Genomic DNA, 18,936 nt, shown 5'->3' with positions numbered 1-18,936 from the left:
TCGAGAAGCCAATGATTTGTTCTCGGAAAGGTACAATATCTTCTTCTCTTAAATGCAACCTTTAGAAGGTATCCCAAAATAAAATATCAACTGAACTCCCCTGATCAACCAAGGTTTTCATGACGGCATATTCGACTATTTCTACTGTTATCACCATAGGGTCTTCGTGATCAGGATCAATTTCTTGAAAATCTTCATCTGTAAAAAGCATTGGTGGCAAAGTTCTTCTTTTGAAAATATGATTAATGGTTCTGATACTTCTCCAATGTTGTTTCCTTGCTGATGAGGATTCCTTTCCAGAGAAACCACCTGAAATTGTGTTTATAAACCCCTTGACAGGCCTTCCCAAACTTCGCTCCCTACTCCGCCTTACTGACTGCGTGTTTTGATAAGTTCTATCATTTCTTCCTTCCGGCCTTCCACCCCTTCTATCATCTCTCTTTTCTACTCTTTTATTTTCTCTTCTTTCAAATCTCTCCACCCTTCTCTCTCCTATCTCACCCCCTCTCAAACCTCTCTCCGGACTTAACCTCAGTCTTGTATTTCCTCCTCGAACAAAACGTTTCAACTGCCCAGCTTGAATTAATTCCTCTATCCTATCTTTCAACCCAATACATTCTTCTGTATGATGACCATGATTTTTATGATATTCACAATGTTTAGTGTGGTCTGCCCTGTCCGGTGTTCTTGCTTTTCTAGGTGGTGGTATTATCTCTGCCGCCATGGCTTCCTACAGGACTCTTGTTCTGTTTGTATTTAAGGGTGTGTATTGCTGGAACTTTCGGCTTCTAAATTCTTCTCTAGCTCTTCTAGCCATAGGTCCACTTTCTCTTTCTATCGCCTTCTTTTCACCTCCATCAACCCTTACCTGATTTCGAAACTCTCTCAGCTCTTCCATTTGCATGAATTTCGATGCTCGCTGTCTTAACTCATCCAAATTGGTCGCGGGTTTCTTGCAAAGACTGTCAGCAAATGGTCCCGGTTTCAACGCTGTTATCATATGATGCATGGTAACCTCTGGGCTGAGATTTTGAATTCCCAGGGCAACTCTTCCAAAGCATTCCATGAACATCCTCAACGACTCTCCCTTCTCTTGCCTTATGTTTACCAAGGCAATCGAGGTTAGATGATGAGGACGACTGGTTGCGAACTGAGCACCAAACTTTTCCACCAATGTATCAAAGCCTTCCATGAACATCCTCAACGACTCTCCCTTCTCTGTGAAGGCAGCTTATAAGTGTCTCAAGGGGGAGGAGCTTGTAGTGGGGGAGGATTTGTTTGCAAATTTTTGGGCTCTAAAGACCTTACCTTCGGCACATTTTATGACTTGGAGGGTGTTACGTAATGCCATTCCTACTAAGGACAATCTTTTGAGACGTGGCATTCCTTTGACGAGTGATCTGTGCCCCCTGTGTGGTGTCGAAGAAGAGTCGGTAAGACACTTATTTTTTTGAATGTAAGATATCTAGGAGAATTTGGGGTTTGTGTCTAACTTGGCTGGGGCTCCCTTTGGTGCTTCATTGAGACGCACAAAAGCATTTTAGGATGTTCAAACCTATTGGTTTGAACCACGCAGTTACCAGGTGCTGGGGGGGTATTTGGGTAGGTATTGTGAGTGAAATTTGGAATCACAAGAATAGGGTTGTGTTTGAGAATGGACGGGTGGATCTTGTGGAGGTTTTTACCGTGGTACAAAGGAAGACTTGGTCTTGGGTCACAATAAAAGAAAAATCGACTATTTTCTCTTACTCAGACTGGTGTCTGGAACCTTTTTGTTGTATGAGGTATTTGAAAGTCTGATTTTTTGTGTTTTTAACTAATGTTTTTTCCCAGTCTTGGTAGTCGTGGTGAGGTTTGTGCAGGTGTCTTCGGTAACTCCTATCTGGCAAGGTTGGACTGAGGCTTGGAAGGTTTTGTGTGGTTATGCAGGTGTCTTGGTCATTCTTTTTTGGCAGGGTCAGATTGATGACTTTGCTCTGTGCTGCAGTAAAGGAAGTGTTTTTGTATGCTTATTGGTTTGGTGCTGGATATTTTACAGTGTTTGAAATGTGGCAAAAGGTTATCTGGCGTGTTTTGGTTACTATTGTGGCCAGTTCGGGAGGATGATATGTGTTTTTTGTAAGGTTTTTTTTTTGGCTTACGTATCCTTCGTATAAGAATTGGTTTGTCATTGTTAGCAATTGTTTTTTGGTACAACTTAGTCGGTTCAAAGTTATGACTTAGTTGTTGGATGGTGTGTCTTGTATTGCTTTGTTGAGTTTGACTCTTGGGTAAGGTCCTCCAACTTGATGGCAAAGACCTTGTTTAGTTGTTGGATGTATGTCCTTGTTTGAGGGTGTGACATCTCTGGTGGGGTGATTTAACTGTATTTGTTGGGTTTCTTTACCTTTGTCTGGGATTTTAGCTTGATCTGTAGTACAATGTTTGTTGGATCTTTAGTTGGTAGGGTTCTAGGAAACCTGTTTTTTGGAGTTTTGTATAAGGGTTGAGACACCCCTGAAGTGACTCATTTTATTTTATTTATTCTTTGCTGAAAAAAAAAAAACAGGTTTGTAATAAAGAATAACAACAAAAACTAAAAACAACATTGAGTATAATATAGAGTTGACAAGCGCAATGGTTACGAGTGCAAGATGCATCCGAAATGTATCATAAAATTTTCAGTAATTGCTTTGATCTCATCGTAAATAATTGTTTACACCAAGTTATGATTAAATCAGTAAAAATAAAGAATTGTTTGGACTTTTAGAATTAGATATTGTTGTTCATGTAATATTTGTTTCTTATCTTAACGCGCACGACTATTAAGAAACATCAATGTTCCACCTACTTGAATGGTTTTGTGTCTGTACAGATTATCTCTTTGACTATGTTACATTATTGCTTTCTCTTCTAAACACTTGATCAACTCATCGATTCCTTCCATGGAATTGAAGTCTTCATCATCCAAACTCCCACGGATGTACGATGTGGTCATAAACTTTAATGGAGAAGACATTCAAAGGAAATTTGTTTCTCATCTCGATTCTGCCCTCTCTGCTGTTGGCTTCACCACTTTCCTTCACCACCCCAATGCTCTCAACCCAATTCACTTCCAACAACCTATTCTCAATCTCTCTCGTGTAGCCATGGTTGTTTTCACCAAATCCTATTCTCAATCTGCTTGGTGTCTTCATCAGCTTCAACAAATCATCAAATGGCACCAAACTTATTGCCGGCATGTTCTGCCCGTTTATTACGAAATCCAGCCATCTGATGTTCGTCTTCAGATGGGTGATTTTGGTGAAGCCTTCAAAGCAACTGCTCAGCAAACATTCTCAGGACAACAACTGGAGCATGGCATGTGGAGGTGGAGCTACGCACTCACCAAAGCTGCAAATTTATTTGGATGGGATGAGAGCAATTACAGGTAAATCACTCACTTACTAAGCTTGTACTTCAAATTTGGTTTTTTTTTTTTTTTTAGCAAAGAATTAATAAAATTAAATTAAGGGACACTTTAGGGGTGTCTCAACCCTTATACAAACCCTGCATAAAGTGGGCTAGAAGCACATAAAAAAACCTATTACATTATCCAGTGAAATCCCTGTTTATAACATCTGCTCAAAGCCTAAGCTTCTATAATTGTTATTGACCTTGAAGGAGTGATGCTGAACTAGTGGACAAAATTGTTAAGACCATTCTTAATTTACCACTCTTGTCTGCTACTAAATTTCCAGTTGGTTTACAATCCCGTGTGGAAGATGTGATTCGAACCATCAAAAATAAATCCACGCAAGTTTTTACGATAGCGATATGTGGAATGGAAGGATCTGGTAAAACCACCATTGCCAAAGCCATCTACCATCAAATTCATGGTTCATTCCAGGAGAAAAGTTTCATCGAAGATATTGCACAAGTTAGTCGAACGAGAGGGGATGTTCATTTACAAGGACAACTTCTTTCAGATTTCTTAAAAACAAAGGTGGAGATAGATAGCGTTGAGATGGGAACAAGTATGATTAGGGAAAGACTTGCTGGGAAAAGAGTGCTCATTGTACTTGACGATGTGAATCTCTATTGTCCCTTATTATTAGACCTATGGGAAAGTCGTGCATGGTTCGGTGAAGGAACTGTAATAATCATTACAACCATAGATGAAGACCTACTCAGGATACATCAAGTTGATTCTGTTATTCGTATAAAGCTAATGAACGCAAACGAGTCCCTTGAGCTTCTTAGTTGGCACGCATTTAGAGAAGCAAAACCAAAAGAAGAATATCATTTCCTTGCAGAAAGAGTTGTTACTTATTGTGGAGGACTATCTCTAGCTCTTGAAGTCATTGGAACTTATTTACATGAAAGGACGAAAAAAGAATGGACTACAGTATTGTTACGATTAGACAATATTTCCCAGCACGATCTTCAACGGAAATTGAAAATAAGCTTCGACGGTTTACGCAATGAAATTGTAAAAGATTTATTCCTTGATGTATGTTGTTTCTTTGTTGGTAAAGGCAGAGCTTATGTTACCAAGATCTTAAGTAGGTGTGGAGCAGACGCTGATAGTGGAATAAGACTTCTCATAGAGCGTAGCCTCATACAAGTTAAAAACAACAACAAATTAGGAATGCATTCTTTGCTACGAGAAATGGGAAGAGAAATTATTCGTGAAATTTCAAGACAGGATTCTGGGAAGAACAGTCGACGCTGGATTGATGAGGATGCGGGATATGTATTGACAGATACCACAGTAAGAACATTCTCTATATATGGTTTTGAAACTTCTTTTTGGAAGTGTTTGCTTCCTGGTCTGCAATAAATTTGGTTTACTATGCTCCTTTCATCACAGGGTACAGAAGCCATTGACGGATTGTTTGTGAAACTGCGTTCTTCCAAATCAAGACTGCTGCGACAAGATCAAATACAACTTGCTGGAAATTATGTTCATCGTTATAAGAATCTGAGATGGATCAGTTTGCACGGGTTTTCTTCAGAATACCTACCTAACCACTTTTATCTGCATGATGCAGTAGCCATTGATTTAAAACACAGTCTTCTTCAATTCGTCTGGAAAGAAGCCAAGGTTTTTATTACATGCCGTTTTCTATTAAAATACAAAGCTTAACTAAAATGAAAATAGTAACCTACTACTACTGTTTCATTTTATTTTCTTATTTAATATTTATCAAAAATACTATCTCGATGCAGGTTTTGAGGTGGCTAAAAGTCCTTAATCTTAGTCACTCCGTGTACTTGACTGAAACCCCCGACTTTTCTGGATTACCAAGTCTTGAACAGATCATTCTGAAAGATTGTCCAAGATTGCGCGAAGTACACCAATCTATTGGATGTCTCTGCAATCTTATACTGCTAAATTTGAAGGACTGTACAAGTCTAAACACTCTCCCCAGAGAGATATATAAGTTGAAATCTTTAAATACTCTCATTCTCTCTGGTTGTTCCAAGATTGAAATATTAGAAAAAGATATAGTGCAAATGGAATCCTTGATAACACTAATTTCTGAAAATATAACTGTTAAACAAGTGCCTTTTTCAATTGTAAGCTCAAAATGCATTGGATATATATCTCCACGTGAATTTGAGGGATTGTCACATAATATTTTCTCTTCTATCATTCGGTCTTGGATGTCACCAACTATTAATCCCCTATCTTATATTCATTTTTGCACGGATATGGAAGATAATAGTTGGGATGATATTGCGCCATTGCTTAGCAGCCTTGCAAATCTTCGAAGTGTTTTGGTGCTATGTGACTCTCAGTTTCAACTATCTAAGCAAGTAGAAACTATTCTGATCGATTATGGTCTAAGTACTACAGAATCAGGAATTTCAAAGGAGCACTTAAGATCTTCTGTGATTGGTCTTGGAAGATACAATGAATTCTTCAATACTGCCAGCAATAGCATATCAGAGGTTTTTCTCTAGCTTTCCCTTTGTTTATTACCTTTTCCATCATTTAACTGTTAATTAAGAGAACACATAAATATTCCTAAAGAAGTATCTTTCGGAAACTACAGTATTAAACTTTCAACACCCTTCGCTTCTATTGCTACACAACTTCATCTAAAAGTTTCTTATTTTAACAATTAACTAATCTTTTTGTTGATGCAGTGGTTAAAAAATTCGATGCGTACTCATGAGACCTGCATTTGAGTCTTACCTCTTGGGACAAAATATTATTAATAAAAAGAACAATCAACTAACCAAGTGCTTATGCTTATACTAAGTACTAAAATATTGATTTCCACTTGCTTTACTTGCTTCATGATTGTTTTATTGCGAGTCATCGTAGAAATATACTGAAAGAGATGAAAACTGAAATGCATATGATGGTGATTTATACACACAAAAAAACTATTAACCAGATTTGTTTAGATTAATTACCATTGGTATATTTTAATTTGTATTACATTGTTCTTATTTAAATTTTTATCCCATGGTACTACAGGCTTCGAGAAGCAGTGATTCTAGTGAAGTTTCTCTCCCGGGTGACAACGATCCTTATTGGTTGAGCCATAAAGGTGAGGGACATTCTGTTTCTTTCACTGTAGCTGGAGATCGTGAAATGAAGGGAATGGCTTTGTGGGTTGTTTATTTCTCAAATCATGAAATCATTGAACCTGAATGTCTTGATAGTGTCTTAATTGTTAATTACACAAAGTGCACATGCCTGATACACAATCGATGGACCGTAATTTCCTTTAATGATGAAGATTGGCATGGGATAATGTCAAATTTAGGATATGGAGACAAGGTAGAGATTTTTGTGACTTTTGGTTATGGATCGGTGGTGAAGAACACAGCTGTCTATTTGATATACGGTGAATCAAATGACTTTGAAAGAGAGCCCACCAAAGAAAAATTCCCTCATTAGATTCAAAAAGAAAATTGTAATGTGACTTTTTTGATAAGTCATTTATGTTCTTTCTGAGAGTAGGATCCCTTTAGTTATGGAATTAATCCTTTCCTTTCTATGTTTTTCCTTTAGAGCAACTCATAGTCAAAAAAATTAATGTTTATGGAATTACCCTGTTTCTCACTCGTCATTGTGCTTCCTGACTTTAAATGATCTGTTTATTGTATTTGTTTCGTTGTTTAGCATATAATATTTCATTAAGAAAACCTCTTCAAATTAGACATTGCATTATGAAATAAACAAAGTTGTTCGATTGTTCGATATTATGTTGTGTTTAGTTTTGCTATCTGTTTGGTAGTGTCTGTTTTTGTTTCAACATAATAAGCCCGTAGCCTCATCCCTTGATTTAGACTAAATGAAATTGTTTTTGAATGGGTTGGAACTGAGAGAACGATTACCTTCCTCCTCGGTTGGTCGGTCTACTTATACCTCTTCCCTTTACCGAACGCCTTCTTTCTTTCCTTTATCCTCCTCTCCCTTGCAAACTCATGGTTCGGATGGTACCTGCAAAAGACACTTCGACGCTCAAGTAAGATCTCGGTATTCGGTGTTCGGTGCAATTAATGCGTGATGATGACGTACCCTTTTCTTGAAATCTGTGACTATTTATATGATTATCATGAGCCATTTTTTATTGTCAGATTAGGGTTTTGGATCATAATTAAGAGTGTATTACCTATTACTTAATCATTGTTTGGTCTTGTTAACCTTCCGACCGATACACTTGCCCTCAAGGCTCGAGGGGTTTGAACCCGAAGAGTCTATTTGTGACGGTTATGCTTTCCGATGCGAGATGTGACGTTGGCGGAGCCGAATGCTTGACGTGATGTGCGTAATCATTACTTAGGTTTTTTGGCGCCAATCGATGGGGACCGTTTGATCAAGGAACGTTCATTATTCCTCTCTCCTCGAAGGCTATAAATAGTGGTTCCCCCTGCCTCTTGCTTGCACTGACTTCCGAAACCTTATCATCCTGGCAAGGTGTTTTCCATTTATTCGAAGAGGTTAGTTATGTCTTCTTCTAGCTCTTCCACTTCTACTTCGTCTCCCTCTTCTTCCTCTTCTTCTAGCTCGTCCTCGACCAAGACTTTTTCGGTCGGGGCGCTTCAAACCTTTCCCCCATGACTCATGAGGTGGTTTCTCCCATATCCAACTCGGTTATGGGTAATGATCCGGCCACAGTTGTCGACCGATCAAACCCTGCCGAGGAGTCATCCCACCGTGTGGGATTTGACTAGGTTGACCCTAAAGTAGCCAGGTACACTTCTTTGTTTATAGATTTTGCTTCTATATCCTATTTTATAGATAAGTTTAGCCTTTTGAAACCTGATGTCGCCGATGGTATTCTAGCCATCCACTCGTGTCACCCTGCCGATACCATATGTATTAGTCAGGCTCCTTCCGAGACCCTTTTTCTTTGCCTACTCTTGCTTCTTTTCTGATTTGCAGATAGCCCTTCCTTTCGATGATTTCACCATTGGCATCCTTCGGCCGCTCAATGTATCCATTTCCCAGCTTCATCGTAATACATGGGCCTCTCTCCAAGCCTTTCGACTTGTGTGTGATATGTTTCGTCTTTCACCATCCCCTACAACTTTTCTTCATTACTACATGTCACACGTGGCCAACCATGTGAGTTGGCTATCACTCATTACTCGATCGGGTAACGTCATTTTCGCCGTTATACCACCTCGTACAAAAACATCAAGGGAAAATATTTTAAGATTTTCATCGAGTCTGAGGGTATGGAGTTCTTCAATGATGGAAATGGTTGGTCCAAATTTTCTCTGTATTGGACTAAGATCCCCATCGATTTAAATAGTGGCCTCGTTCGGCCTCGAACGTCGAGGAGTTATAGGTATATGCTGTTTTTGATAACCTACTCAGAAGGCTCCCTACCTGAAAGCTTTTAAACGTATATAAATTGTCCCATCAATTGAGTGATTTTCATGGTATGTCTGCTTTGTTCTTTATCTCAGTGGGCCTATACTTTCTGATTAACTTGTTTTTATTTGGTATAGGTATAATGACTCAAGCAGCTCCCCAATCTAGTGACATTCAGGTTGCATTTCGTGCCAAGGCCCTTCCTAAGGGCAAGGGGCAACTTCGAAATGGTTGTCGCGGGAAAACCCTCTGTCATCGGGGCACCTGATCCTGGGCTTGTTGAACCAAGTGGTGTTCAAGCTTTGAAGAATCCAAACCCTTTGAAGGATGTTGAAGGCTAGGCTGTGCTTGCTGTTGCTAAGCTGTCTTAGATAGGATCTGGGGTAGATTGAGTTTTGTAATCCACTCATTGATTGAATCCAAAGCATAGGCATTCTCAATCTTTTAACAAAGAAAAGTGTTTTTCAAACTAAGTGAAAAACAACCGATTGTTTTATACTTAGGAGATTTTAGAAAAGGTTGAAAACTGTTTTTCAAATGGTTGAGCTGTTAAAACCAAAACAACCGATTGATTCGAAGAAACAACCGATTGTTTGTTTTGGTACCATAACGGAAAAATGGTTTGTGCTTTGACTGAGCATTAAATGATTTTCTAACTGTTTACGCTCCAGTTTTTAATGCTTTGACCAATCTTTAAAGGCAATGAATAGTTTGTTAAGATTTGATAAGAAAAAACAAATTTGATATATACAGAAAAACAGATTTTGAGTTTTGAAAGAGTTGAGATTGCTTAAAGATTGAGATTGATAAAAGAGTGTGAGCTAGGATTTTCTCTTGTATTGATTTCAGATTTGCTTCTGTAACAAGTGTAATCCTTGTATCTGTTGAAAGAAACCTTTGTGTGTTTGCTGAGAAGTGTTGTGTGTTCTTAAGGGGATCAAGATCAACATTCTTAGTGTTGGTGTGTTGACCAAGAGAAGTGTGTGTCTTGAGGGGATTAAGGTCACTATCTTGGTTGTGTTGTAAGTGATCTAGGTTTGATTGCTTAGTGGAATTCCTCAGTGGTTTCTGAGAATACTGGATGTAGCTCTGGCTTTAGAGTGAACCAGTATAAACTTCTGTGTGCATTCTTGGCTTAAAAGTTTACGAAAACCCTCTTTAAACAATTCACCCCCCCCCCTCTAGTTTAAAGCCATCCATTCTAACAATTGACATCAAGAGCTTGGTTCTTGAAATTTATTCAAGTGTGATCCTAAAATTTTTTTAATGGCTGATAGACTACCTTTTGGGGAAAGTGCTTCAATCAACAGACCACCTCTGTTTTGTGGTTTGAACTACCAATTTTGGAAAGTGAGAATGAAAATCTTTGTAGAATCACTTGACAAAGGAATTTGGGATGCAATTGAAAATGGTCCTTTTGTCCCAAAGTTTGAAAAAGATGGATCTTCCATTGAAAAGCCTTGGTCTCAATGGATTGATTCAGAAAGAAAGAAGGCTAAATTTGATTGCGTTGCTAAAAACATAATAACCTCTGCTTTGAATTCAGATGAGTTTTTCAGGGTCTCTCAATGCAAATCTGCAAAAGAAATGTGGGATACCTTGAAGGTAACTCATGAAGGTAAAAATGAGGTAAAAAGAGCTAGGAAGCATACTAATCCAAGAGTATGAGATGTTCAGAATGCTCAAAGGTGAAACAATTGCTGAAGTGCAGAAAAGATTCACACACTTCATCAATCATCTCATGAGCCTTGACAAGACCTTTGAAAAGGAAGAGCTAAACATCAAGATTTAAAAATGTCTTGATAGAGTATGGCAACCTAAGGTAACTGCTATATCCGAATCTAAAGACCTAACATCCTTGAGTATGGCTTCTTTGTTTGGCAAGCTTAAGGAACATGAGTTAGGGATGAATCGACTCAATGTTCAAGAAAGCGAAGACAAGCACATAAGGAGCATAGCCTTAAAAGCTTCCAAGCACAAAGGCAAACAAGAATCCAACGATGAGTGATGAGGAAAACCTTAGCTTGCTGTCAAGAAAGTTTAGCAAATTCTTGAAGAGGAACCGCAACAAGGACAACAACAAAGATAGGTATGGAAACAAGAAATCTAATGATTTTAATTCAAATAACTATACTTGTTTTGGTTGTGGTGAGCAAGGTCACATAAAGGCAGATTGCCCAAACAAAAGCAAGGAGAAGAAGTCTAGCAACAAGGAAAAGAAGAACAAGACAAAGAGAGCCTACATAGCTTGGGATGAAAATGAAGTATCATCATCAAGCTCTTCATCAAGTGAAGATGAGAAAGCAAACATCTGTTTGATTGCAGAAGATGATGATGAATCTTGCAGCTCAAGTGAAGTAAGTTCTTGTGCTTCTTTAAATGAACAAAATTATAGTGAATTGCTTGGAGCTTTTCAAGAAACTCACGATGAAGCTAATCGATTGGTGCTTTCAAACAACCGATTAAAAGAACTTAACAGCTGGCTGGAAAAGAGAGTGAAATCACTTGAAGATGAGATTGAAAAATCTAAAAATAATTTCAAAAATTCTTCTTGCAAGTGTGACACTCTCATTTGCGAAAATTGTGAAAATCTTGAGAAAAATGTGCATTATCTTGTTAACACTGTGGACAAGCTTTCAAAAGGAAAATCTAACTTTGAGAATGTCTTGGCATCTCAAAGTTGTGTTTTTGGAAAGGCTGGTTTAGGCTTTAATCCACAAAACAAACAAGATAATTTTTCAAAAAAAAAATTAAGAAAGCCAGTAAAACAACCGATTGTTAAGTCGAAACAACCGGTTGTTACATGCTTTTATTGCATGAAAAAGGGTCATTCAGTTAGATTCTGTAAAATAAGAAAGTTTTTTGTTCCCAGGGGCTACATGAAATGGATTCCTAAAGGATGTGAGGTTCCAAATAAGAAAAAGAAATCAATTGGACCCACATTTGTGAAAGGGCCAAATCTTGTTGCTTGAACTCATGTTTATGTAGGAAATCTAAAGAAGTATGAAGGACTGAGTCATCTGATCAAGTTTTTGGAAGAAAAAGACTAACACTGAAGCTGAATCAATGTTCTGCATCTGTCCAAAAGCCCTCAACAGTTAAAATAAGGCTTCTTGATCACAAAGCACATGGCTCATTGAAAGAACAACACAAAGGATAAGACTTTCCTTATCTCTGTTCTTAATTCATGTTTTTAAGTTCATTTTCATGGTTAAATATCCTCTTTAAAATGTTTATCTTCATCTGCTTTGAACCCTTTCTGCTCATGGTTAAAATTCAAAATCAGTTTTTAACTGCTGTAGAAAAACAACCGATTGTTTTGAGTCTGACAGCACCGTGAAGAAATCAATTTAATTTCTATTTTGAATTTCTATTCGTTGCAGATCAAATTAAAGAGAGAATCCTTGGTCAATGAATTTGTGTTGAAAGCTGATCATGCTCAAAAGGAAGTTACAACAGTCATAAAGGAATATATTCCACAATCTTGGAAATTCAAGAGCTTTTAATGACTAGTCAAAGATCACATGTGAAGACCATGTGATTTTCTGCTTTTTCTGACATTTTCAGTGCAGGACATGGTCAAGTCCTCTCTCTCTGAAAATCTGATACCCACTCATGTCATAGAATGCTTTATGGTTCTGTTTATGCTATAAAATCTGTTGCAGCTGATCTCTTCCACAAGAACAACCAATTGCAACATCTCTTGCAAAATCTGTGAGTGAGCTTTTCTCTATTTTCTTCTCTGCCATCATGGACTCAACTCCTCCCACCTCAAGAAGAGTCAAATCCAGAGCAGTAAGGTCTGGAGGAAGGCTTGAAGGATGGTTTTCTGGTGATAATGATCTTATTGAGAGATATAAATTTGAGACTAGCACCAAAGTGATAAACAACCCTAAAGTTGTTTGCTTTGATTGGCTGAAAAGCCAAAAGCTGGACAATGTCAAAAGGCTCCTCAAAGATCATTCCCTTAGAAAGTTCTTGGAGATGAAAGGGAATATCTATCCAGATTTGATAATAGTTTCTACACAAATCTCAAGTTTTAGGGAAACAACCTTGTTTCTCATGTAAAAGGTGTAGATATGGAGATTACACATGCAGTGTGGGCTGTTGTAGCTGGTCTAAAGTACTCAGGCCTCAGAATTAACAAGGGGAACCTTGGAGTAGTGGAGGACTTCAACAAAGTTCAATACTACAAGAGCTGCTTGAAGAACCAAAATGCACAAGTTAGGACTTGCTCGGTTGGTGGCTTAAAGCTTGATGAAAGGTTGCTAGCCCTCATTGTGACTTAGATTCTAACTCCAAGGGGGAGCAATCATTCTGTTCTTACAGAGGAGGATCTAGTGTACATCTTCTGCATTATGAAGAAGATCAGAATTAATTGGATCCACATCATCAAAGAGCACATGCAAAAGGCAATGAGGTTAAGTGACTATCACTATCCATATGCTGTTTTGGTTTCTAAATTTCTACTCTATTTTGAAGTGAACCTAGAGGATGAAACATCTGAGTTGGTCAAGTCAACTCAAGAGTTGAACAATGGATCTCTCAGCAAAATGGGTTTCACCAAAGTAGGTGGGAAATGGATTAGCAAAGATGGTGACTTTGGAGCCTTATCTAGTGCTATTGTTGATCATGAACAAGATGAACCTGCTGCAGATATGGATTTTCAACATGAAGATCTACCTGAAGTACATCAAGATGTTGGACCTAGTGTTGGTGCTGGAAATCAAGAAGAAGGAATGCAAACCATGTCTCCTTTTGAGAGACTCATGGTTAATAGGCTTGATAGCTTTGCGGAGAATCAAAGAAATCTCCATAATCTTTGTGTCAGCAATTTCCAGAAGATTGATAACAGGTTTGACAGCATGGATGCACATTTCATGACTCTAGATGAACAGATTGAGGCAATACATAACCAAATCTTTGATCTTCGATATGCCGATGATGATGAATGAAGACAAAAACAACCGGTTGATGTATCGAAACAACCGATTGTTTTTTGTGGTTGTATCAGTTTTTCTATTTTTCTGCTTTTGTTGTTTTAAATCTGATGTATTAAGAACATTTATCTTTTTAATATCTTCTCTTTGTCTATTTATGTAGACAAATAGGGGGAGATGTATGTATGTTGTGTTTGGTTTTAGTTTTTATTTTCTGCAAAACAGTTTATATGAGTGAAACCTCATAGGTTTTTGCTCGAATATTTGTTTGTTGTTTGCTCTGATATTATGTTCTGAAGTTCTATATTTGTTTCTGTGCTAACCAAATATCAGAAGTTCTATGTTTTGCTTAAAACTGTGCTTTGCAGGAACTGCTTCAGATTCAATCAGGTACAACACAAGCATCAGGGATTTGTCTTCATCAAATAGGGGGAGATTGTTGAACCAAGTGGTGTTCAAGCTTTGAAGAATCCAAACCCTTTGAAGGATGTTGAAGGCTAAGCTGTGCTTGCTGTTGCTGAGCTGTCTTAGATAGGATCTGGGGTAGATTGAGTTTTGTAATCCACTCATTGATTGAATCCAAAGCATAGGCATTCTCAATCTTTTTAAAAAGAAAAGTGTTTTTCAAACTAAGTGAAAAACAACCGATTGTTTTGCCAAAACAACTGATTGTTTTATACTTAGGAGTTTTTAGAAAAGGTTGAAAACTGTTTTTCAAATGGTTGAGCTGTTAAAACCAAAACAACCGATTGATTCGAGGAAACAACCGATTGTTTGTTTTGGTACCATAACAGAAAAATGGTTTGTGCTTTGACTGAGCATTAAATGATTTTCTAACTGTTTACGCTCCAGTTTTTAATGCTTTGACCAATCTTTAAAAGCAATGAATAGTTTGTTAAGATTTGATAACAAACAACAACTTTAATATATACAGAAAAACAGATTTGAGTTTTTCATTGATTTTGAGTTTTGAAAGAGTTGAGATTGCTTAGAGATTGAGATTGATAAAAGAGTGTGAGCTAGAATTTTCTCTTGTATTGATTTCAGATTTGCTTCTGTAACAAGTGTAATCCTTGTATATGTTGAAAGAAACCTTTGTGTGTTTGCTGAGAAGTGTTGTGTGTTCTTGAGGGGATCAAGATCAGCATTCTTAGTGTTGGTGTGTTGACCAAGAGAAGTGTGTGTCTTGAGGGGATTAAGGTCACTATCTTGGTTGTGTTGTAAGTGATCTAGGTTTGATTGCTTAGTGGAATTCCTCAGTGGTTTCTGAGAATACTGGATGTAGCTCTGGGTTTAGAGTGAACTAGTATAAACTTCTGTGTGCATTCTCTCTCTCCTTAATCTCTTTAAATTCAGTTTTAATATTTGTAAACTGGTATAAACAGCCGATTGTTTCTACGAAACAACCGATTGTTTTTCTGGTGCTGTTGTTTTTGCTTTGTGTTTTGGCAAACTGAATTTCTTATCATTTGTTTCTTGAAGAAATTTCATTCTTGGCTTAAAAGTTTGTGAAAATCCTCTTTAAACAATTCACCCCCCCTCTAGTTTAAAGCCATCCATTCTAACAGGGCTTGCTTCTGCTGAATGGAGCAAAAAGAAAAAGAGGAAGACGACTGCTCGAAACACCATCTATGGTCGGTACTACCAGTGCCCTTCTATCACTTATTGGGGGAAACGCCCAATTTTCCAAAGGCGTGCAGGTCTTTCTGACGTTGAGTAAGGAAAACATGTTGACGACCATCCCTTGCCATGATTTGTTATCGGCTGCGGTCGAAATGCAGGCTCGAGCCCTGGTATTGACCAGGCTTGCTGCCGATGAGGGCAACCAACAATTGGCCAAAGAAATTTCCCGACTCAAGCATGAGCTGGGCGAGGCTTCTAGCTCTCTAAAGTCATCGCTGGAAGTGGTGTCGACTTTTGAGTCTTGAATGGCCAAAGCTAATGCTGAGCTCAAGTTGAGCAACATGTGACGCGCCGAGCTCGAGGTAGGGGAGAGGAAAAAGGTGGCCGAGAAAGAGGGTTGGATGGAGAAGCAGATGAAGGAGATTGGGGAGTTGAAGGGAAGAACACAAGGCCTTGGAGGCGAAGAAGACTTCGGTTGGATTCGAGCTTGACCAACTCCAAGACAATGTCTTGGTGATGTGTGGTGAAAGCTTCAACCAGGCCGTTCGGAAACCACACCTACTCTACAATGGGCCATCCGTTGAAGGTGACTTCGACGTCAATAAAGACGTGTACGAGGGCCTCATAGTGGCCTTTGACAAGGTTGTGGCTCTTCGGAACTCAACACCAAGGGCTTACTTGTATGCCATTGAAGAGGAAGACGATTAGGTTTTACATTTTAATGTTTTTTGTTCCCTCGAGGCCAGGGTGTGGCCTCCCCTTTTTTTTTTATCAATGAATCATTCAATTTTCTACATTCCTGTTTTAATAAAAATGAACAAGTAATGATAAAGAAGATACGTCGAGAGTATAATACCAGTCTTTGGTCGGTTATAACTGCGAATTTTTTACTTAGTTGCTCTACGTCTGTGGGTCTCAGGAGGGATTACTAGTTAAGGTAAACGTCCTTGGTCGAGCTGAATCTTCGGGTCTTGAGAGGGATTACCGGTTATGGTAAGCGTTCTTAGTCGAGCCGAATCTTTGGGTCTCGGGAAGGATTATCGGTTAAGGTAAGCCTCCTTATCCGAGTTTAGTCTTTGGGTCTCTGAGGGATTGCCGGTTAAGGTAAGGGTACTTAGTCGAGTTGAGTCTTTGGGTCTTGGGAGGGATAACGTATTTAGGTAAGCACCCTTAGCAGAGCTAAGTCTTGAGATTTAAGCATTGTGCGTTTAAGCTTTAACTTGTATTTAAATGAACAATTTAAAAATTGCCTCGTTAAAACCTTCCTGACCGAAAACCCTCCTTAGGGATAAAGCGGTCGGGTGAGGAAAGAATGCATAAATTTATTTATTCATCTGTAATAAAATTTGAGGTGCGTGACATTCAACGTCCTCCATACAAATTTGTCTGACAACAATTCTATGTAATATGCCCGCCCAACCACTACGTCTCAGAATCAAAAGGAGCCTGATAAATGTCTAATTTCAGTAATATTTCATATTAAAATATAAACATTTATGAGTATTAATTGCTAATTTACATATATAATAATCCCTAATTTATGAATTTATACTTTTTCACATTTTTTATGATCTTTATTTGAATAAGAGTATTTTATTACAAAAATTAGTGTTAATTGCAGGTTTTTAGGGAATAATGGAGATTTGGATTAAAGAGGAATGATTTGAGCTAAGAAGAGGTAGCTTGATGGTCTCAAAATGCATAAAAACGCTGAAAAAGCCAACTTTGCAACAAGGATTCTCGCTCAAGCGAGAATGCTCCAATAACATTTTTGGAAATCACCGCCTTTCTCGCTTCATTGAGATATTCTCGCTCAAGCGAAAACGCGTCAGACAAATTGGGTTATTTTTCTGTTTTATCAAGACCAATTAGCACGACGCAGGAAGTCACCTAACCCTAGTAAATTAGGTTAAATAGGGTGCTAGAGGCACAAACATTGAGTGAAATGTAACCCAATTGGGAGAATGAAAGGTGCTAGAAGTATGCGTGACTAATTTTACCTTTTAGGATTGGGAGTGATCTGCTCGAACTCTTATGTATTAAAGTGATATTTAATATGATATAATATTATGTTCTTGATTGATTATTGGTATTGTTGTTTTATTTCTAAATTTCTGTGACAAATTAAGAATCTTAAATCTAACTGAGAGGTATTTTTAGGGTTGTGACGTAAACAACAATACTTAACATATTTGAGTGCTAGAGATAGACTTGAAATGTTAATTTCCATTAACGTCTGAGTGTGCTTCTAAGTTGTTTTTATAAGTATGCGAGAGATCAATATTTAGGAAACATTTTTAAAAATTTTACATGCGAGAGATCGATATAAATGAATTTTCTACGGGCATCAATTTCAATCAAAGAACTTAATATTGACATGTTAATCAAAATACATAGGAGTGAGGATGATGAAACCTAATCCCTATTTTACCAACTTGAAGCAACCAATTCTTTGTTTGTTTTCTTATTGATCACTGCCAACACAATCACCATCAACACTCTTTTAATTGTTTTGTTTATATTTAGCAAACATTGTACTTGATAATTCATTGTTCCTTGTGGGATCGATATCCGTCCTTAGGGACAAATTATTACTTCTGACAATGCGGTGCACTTGTCGTAGAAAGTCGCCAAGTTTTTTACGCCTTTGCCAGAGACCAGGTTTGATTTATTGAGTATAACTTTCTAAGTATTGTGAATATTTTTATTGTTTTGCTTTGTTTTTAATGTGTTTATTTTATTTTTAGATTGTTACTCTATTTTTATTACTTTCTTAATTATTTTATTTGCTGGATTTGTCTATTTATTTTCTGATTTACTTTGGATTCTCTTTTATTGTTACAATTTAATTTTCTGTTATTTTGTTTTAACTTTTTTCTTTTATTTATTTTATTATTTAAATTTTGGTTTATTTTTAAAATTTTTGAAAAAACAAACAAACTATAAAATAATTTTTTTTTTCGGACTACTTGTGAATTTTTCTTTCTAACCCTTGCATTAGCTGCTTTTATATGATATTGAAAGGTCGTATTCCAAAGATCAATTGTTATTTGAAGCGAAAATTGAGAAGGTAGCTAGAAGGAACCAGAAATCAAAGGCAAAAGAGAAGCAAGAGGACACTAGAGAGGACTCTTCAACAACTTGTCCTTTTTTCATTCATCTTTTTCAGGAGGATAACAACATGGCGGAGGAGGAAACACCACCTCCTAGGAGGACTTTCGGAGACTATGCCATACATCAAGGGCCTAGACACTTTTCTAGCATTGCAATACCTGCTACTAATAGGGCCTTGGAGATGAAGCCAAAATTCATCACCCTCATTAGTACCAATCAACTCACAACAATGGACCATGAGGATCCCCACACACTTGGCTACATTTTAAAAATTGGTGGGAACTATGGGTTTTCAATCATGTAATATTAACAATGTGTATATGCGTTTGTTTCCCTTTTCTTTGGAAAGGAAAGCAAAGGAGTGGCTTAAATCACATTCTAATAAGAGCTTAACTAGATGGAAGGATGTGGAGGAAAAATTTCTACAGAGATTTTTTCCAATTTCTCATTATATTA

At 37.6% G+C, this 18,936-nt stretch overlaps 2 protein-coding genes across 3 annotated transcripts; one reads left to right on the top strand and one right to left on the bottom strand.

Annotated features, from left to right (window-relative positions):
- Positions 1 to 61: 61 nt before the first annotated feature.
- LOC137819171 (uncharacterized) lies at positions 62 to 724 on the bottom strand. Its single transcript, XM_068622940.1, has one exon. The coding sequence runs from the start codon at positions 722 to 724 to the stop codon at positions 62 to 64; it is 663 nt and encodes a 220-aa protein (XP_068479041.1).
- A 2,061-nt stretch (positions 725 to 2,785) lies between these two features.
- LOC137812500 (disease resistance protein RUN1-like) lies at positions 2,786 to 7,044 on the top strand. Of its 2 annotated transcripts, none has more exons than XM_068614511.1 (5): positions 2,786 to 3,409; positions 3,720 to 4,732; positions 4,832 to 5,065; positions 5,191 to 5,916; positions 6,452 to 7,044. In XM_068614511.1, the coding sequence occupies exons 1-5, from the start codon at positions 3,220 to 3,222 to the stop codon at positions 6,875 to 6,877; spliced, it is 2,589 nt and encodes an 862-aa protein (XP_068470612.1). In that variant the 5' UTR covers positions 2,786 to 3,219; the 3' UTR covers positions 6,878 to 7,044. The 2 variants fall into 2 exon arrangements, with proteins under 2 accessions (XP_068470612.1, XP_068470604.1); XM_068614503.1 differs by having other exon boundaries at positions 2,815 to 3,409; positions 3,643 to 4,732.
- Positions 7,045 to 18,936: the final 11,892 nt, after the last annotated feature.

The sequence above is a fragment of the Phaseolus vulgaris genome, chromosome 10 (assembly GCF_000499845.2).
Source record: "Phaseolus vulgaris cultivar G19833 chromosome 10, P. vulgaris v2.0, whole genome shotgun sequence".
Classification (NCBI taxonomy): domain Eukaryota; kingdom Viridiplantae; phylum Streptophyta; class Magnoliopsida; order Fabales; family Fabaceae; genus Phaseolus; species Phaseolus vulgaris.
This window is presented reverse-complemented; position numbering and strand designations above follow the sequence as displayed.

Coding starts and splice junctions, on each gene's coding strand:
- LOC137819171 (XM_068622940.1), bottom strand. CDS start 724: ATGGCGGCAGAGATAATACCACCACCTAGAAAAGCAAGAACACCGGAC.
- LOC137812500 (XM_068614503.1), top strand. CDS start 2,925: ATGGAATTGAAGTCTTCATCATCCAAACTCCCACGGATGTACGATGTG. Junction 4,733..4,831: donor ATGTATTGACAGATACCACA/GTAAGAACATTC, acceptor CTTTCATCACAG/GGTACAGAAGCCATTGACGG. Junction 5,917..6,451: donor CCAGCAATAGCATATCAGAG/GTTTTTCTCTAG, acceptor ATGGTACTACAG/GCTTCGAGAAGCAGTGATTC.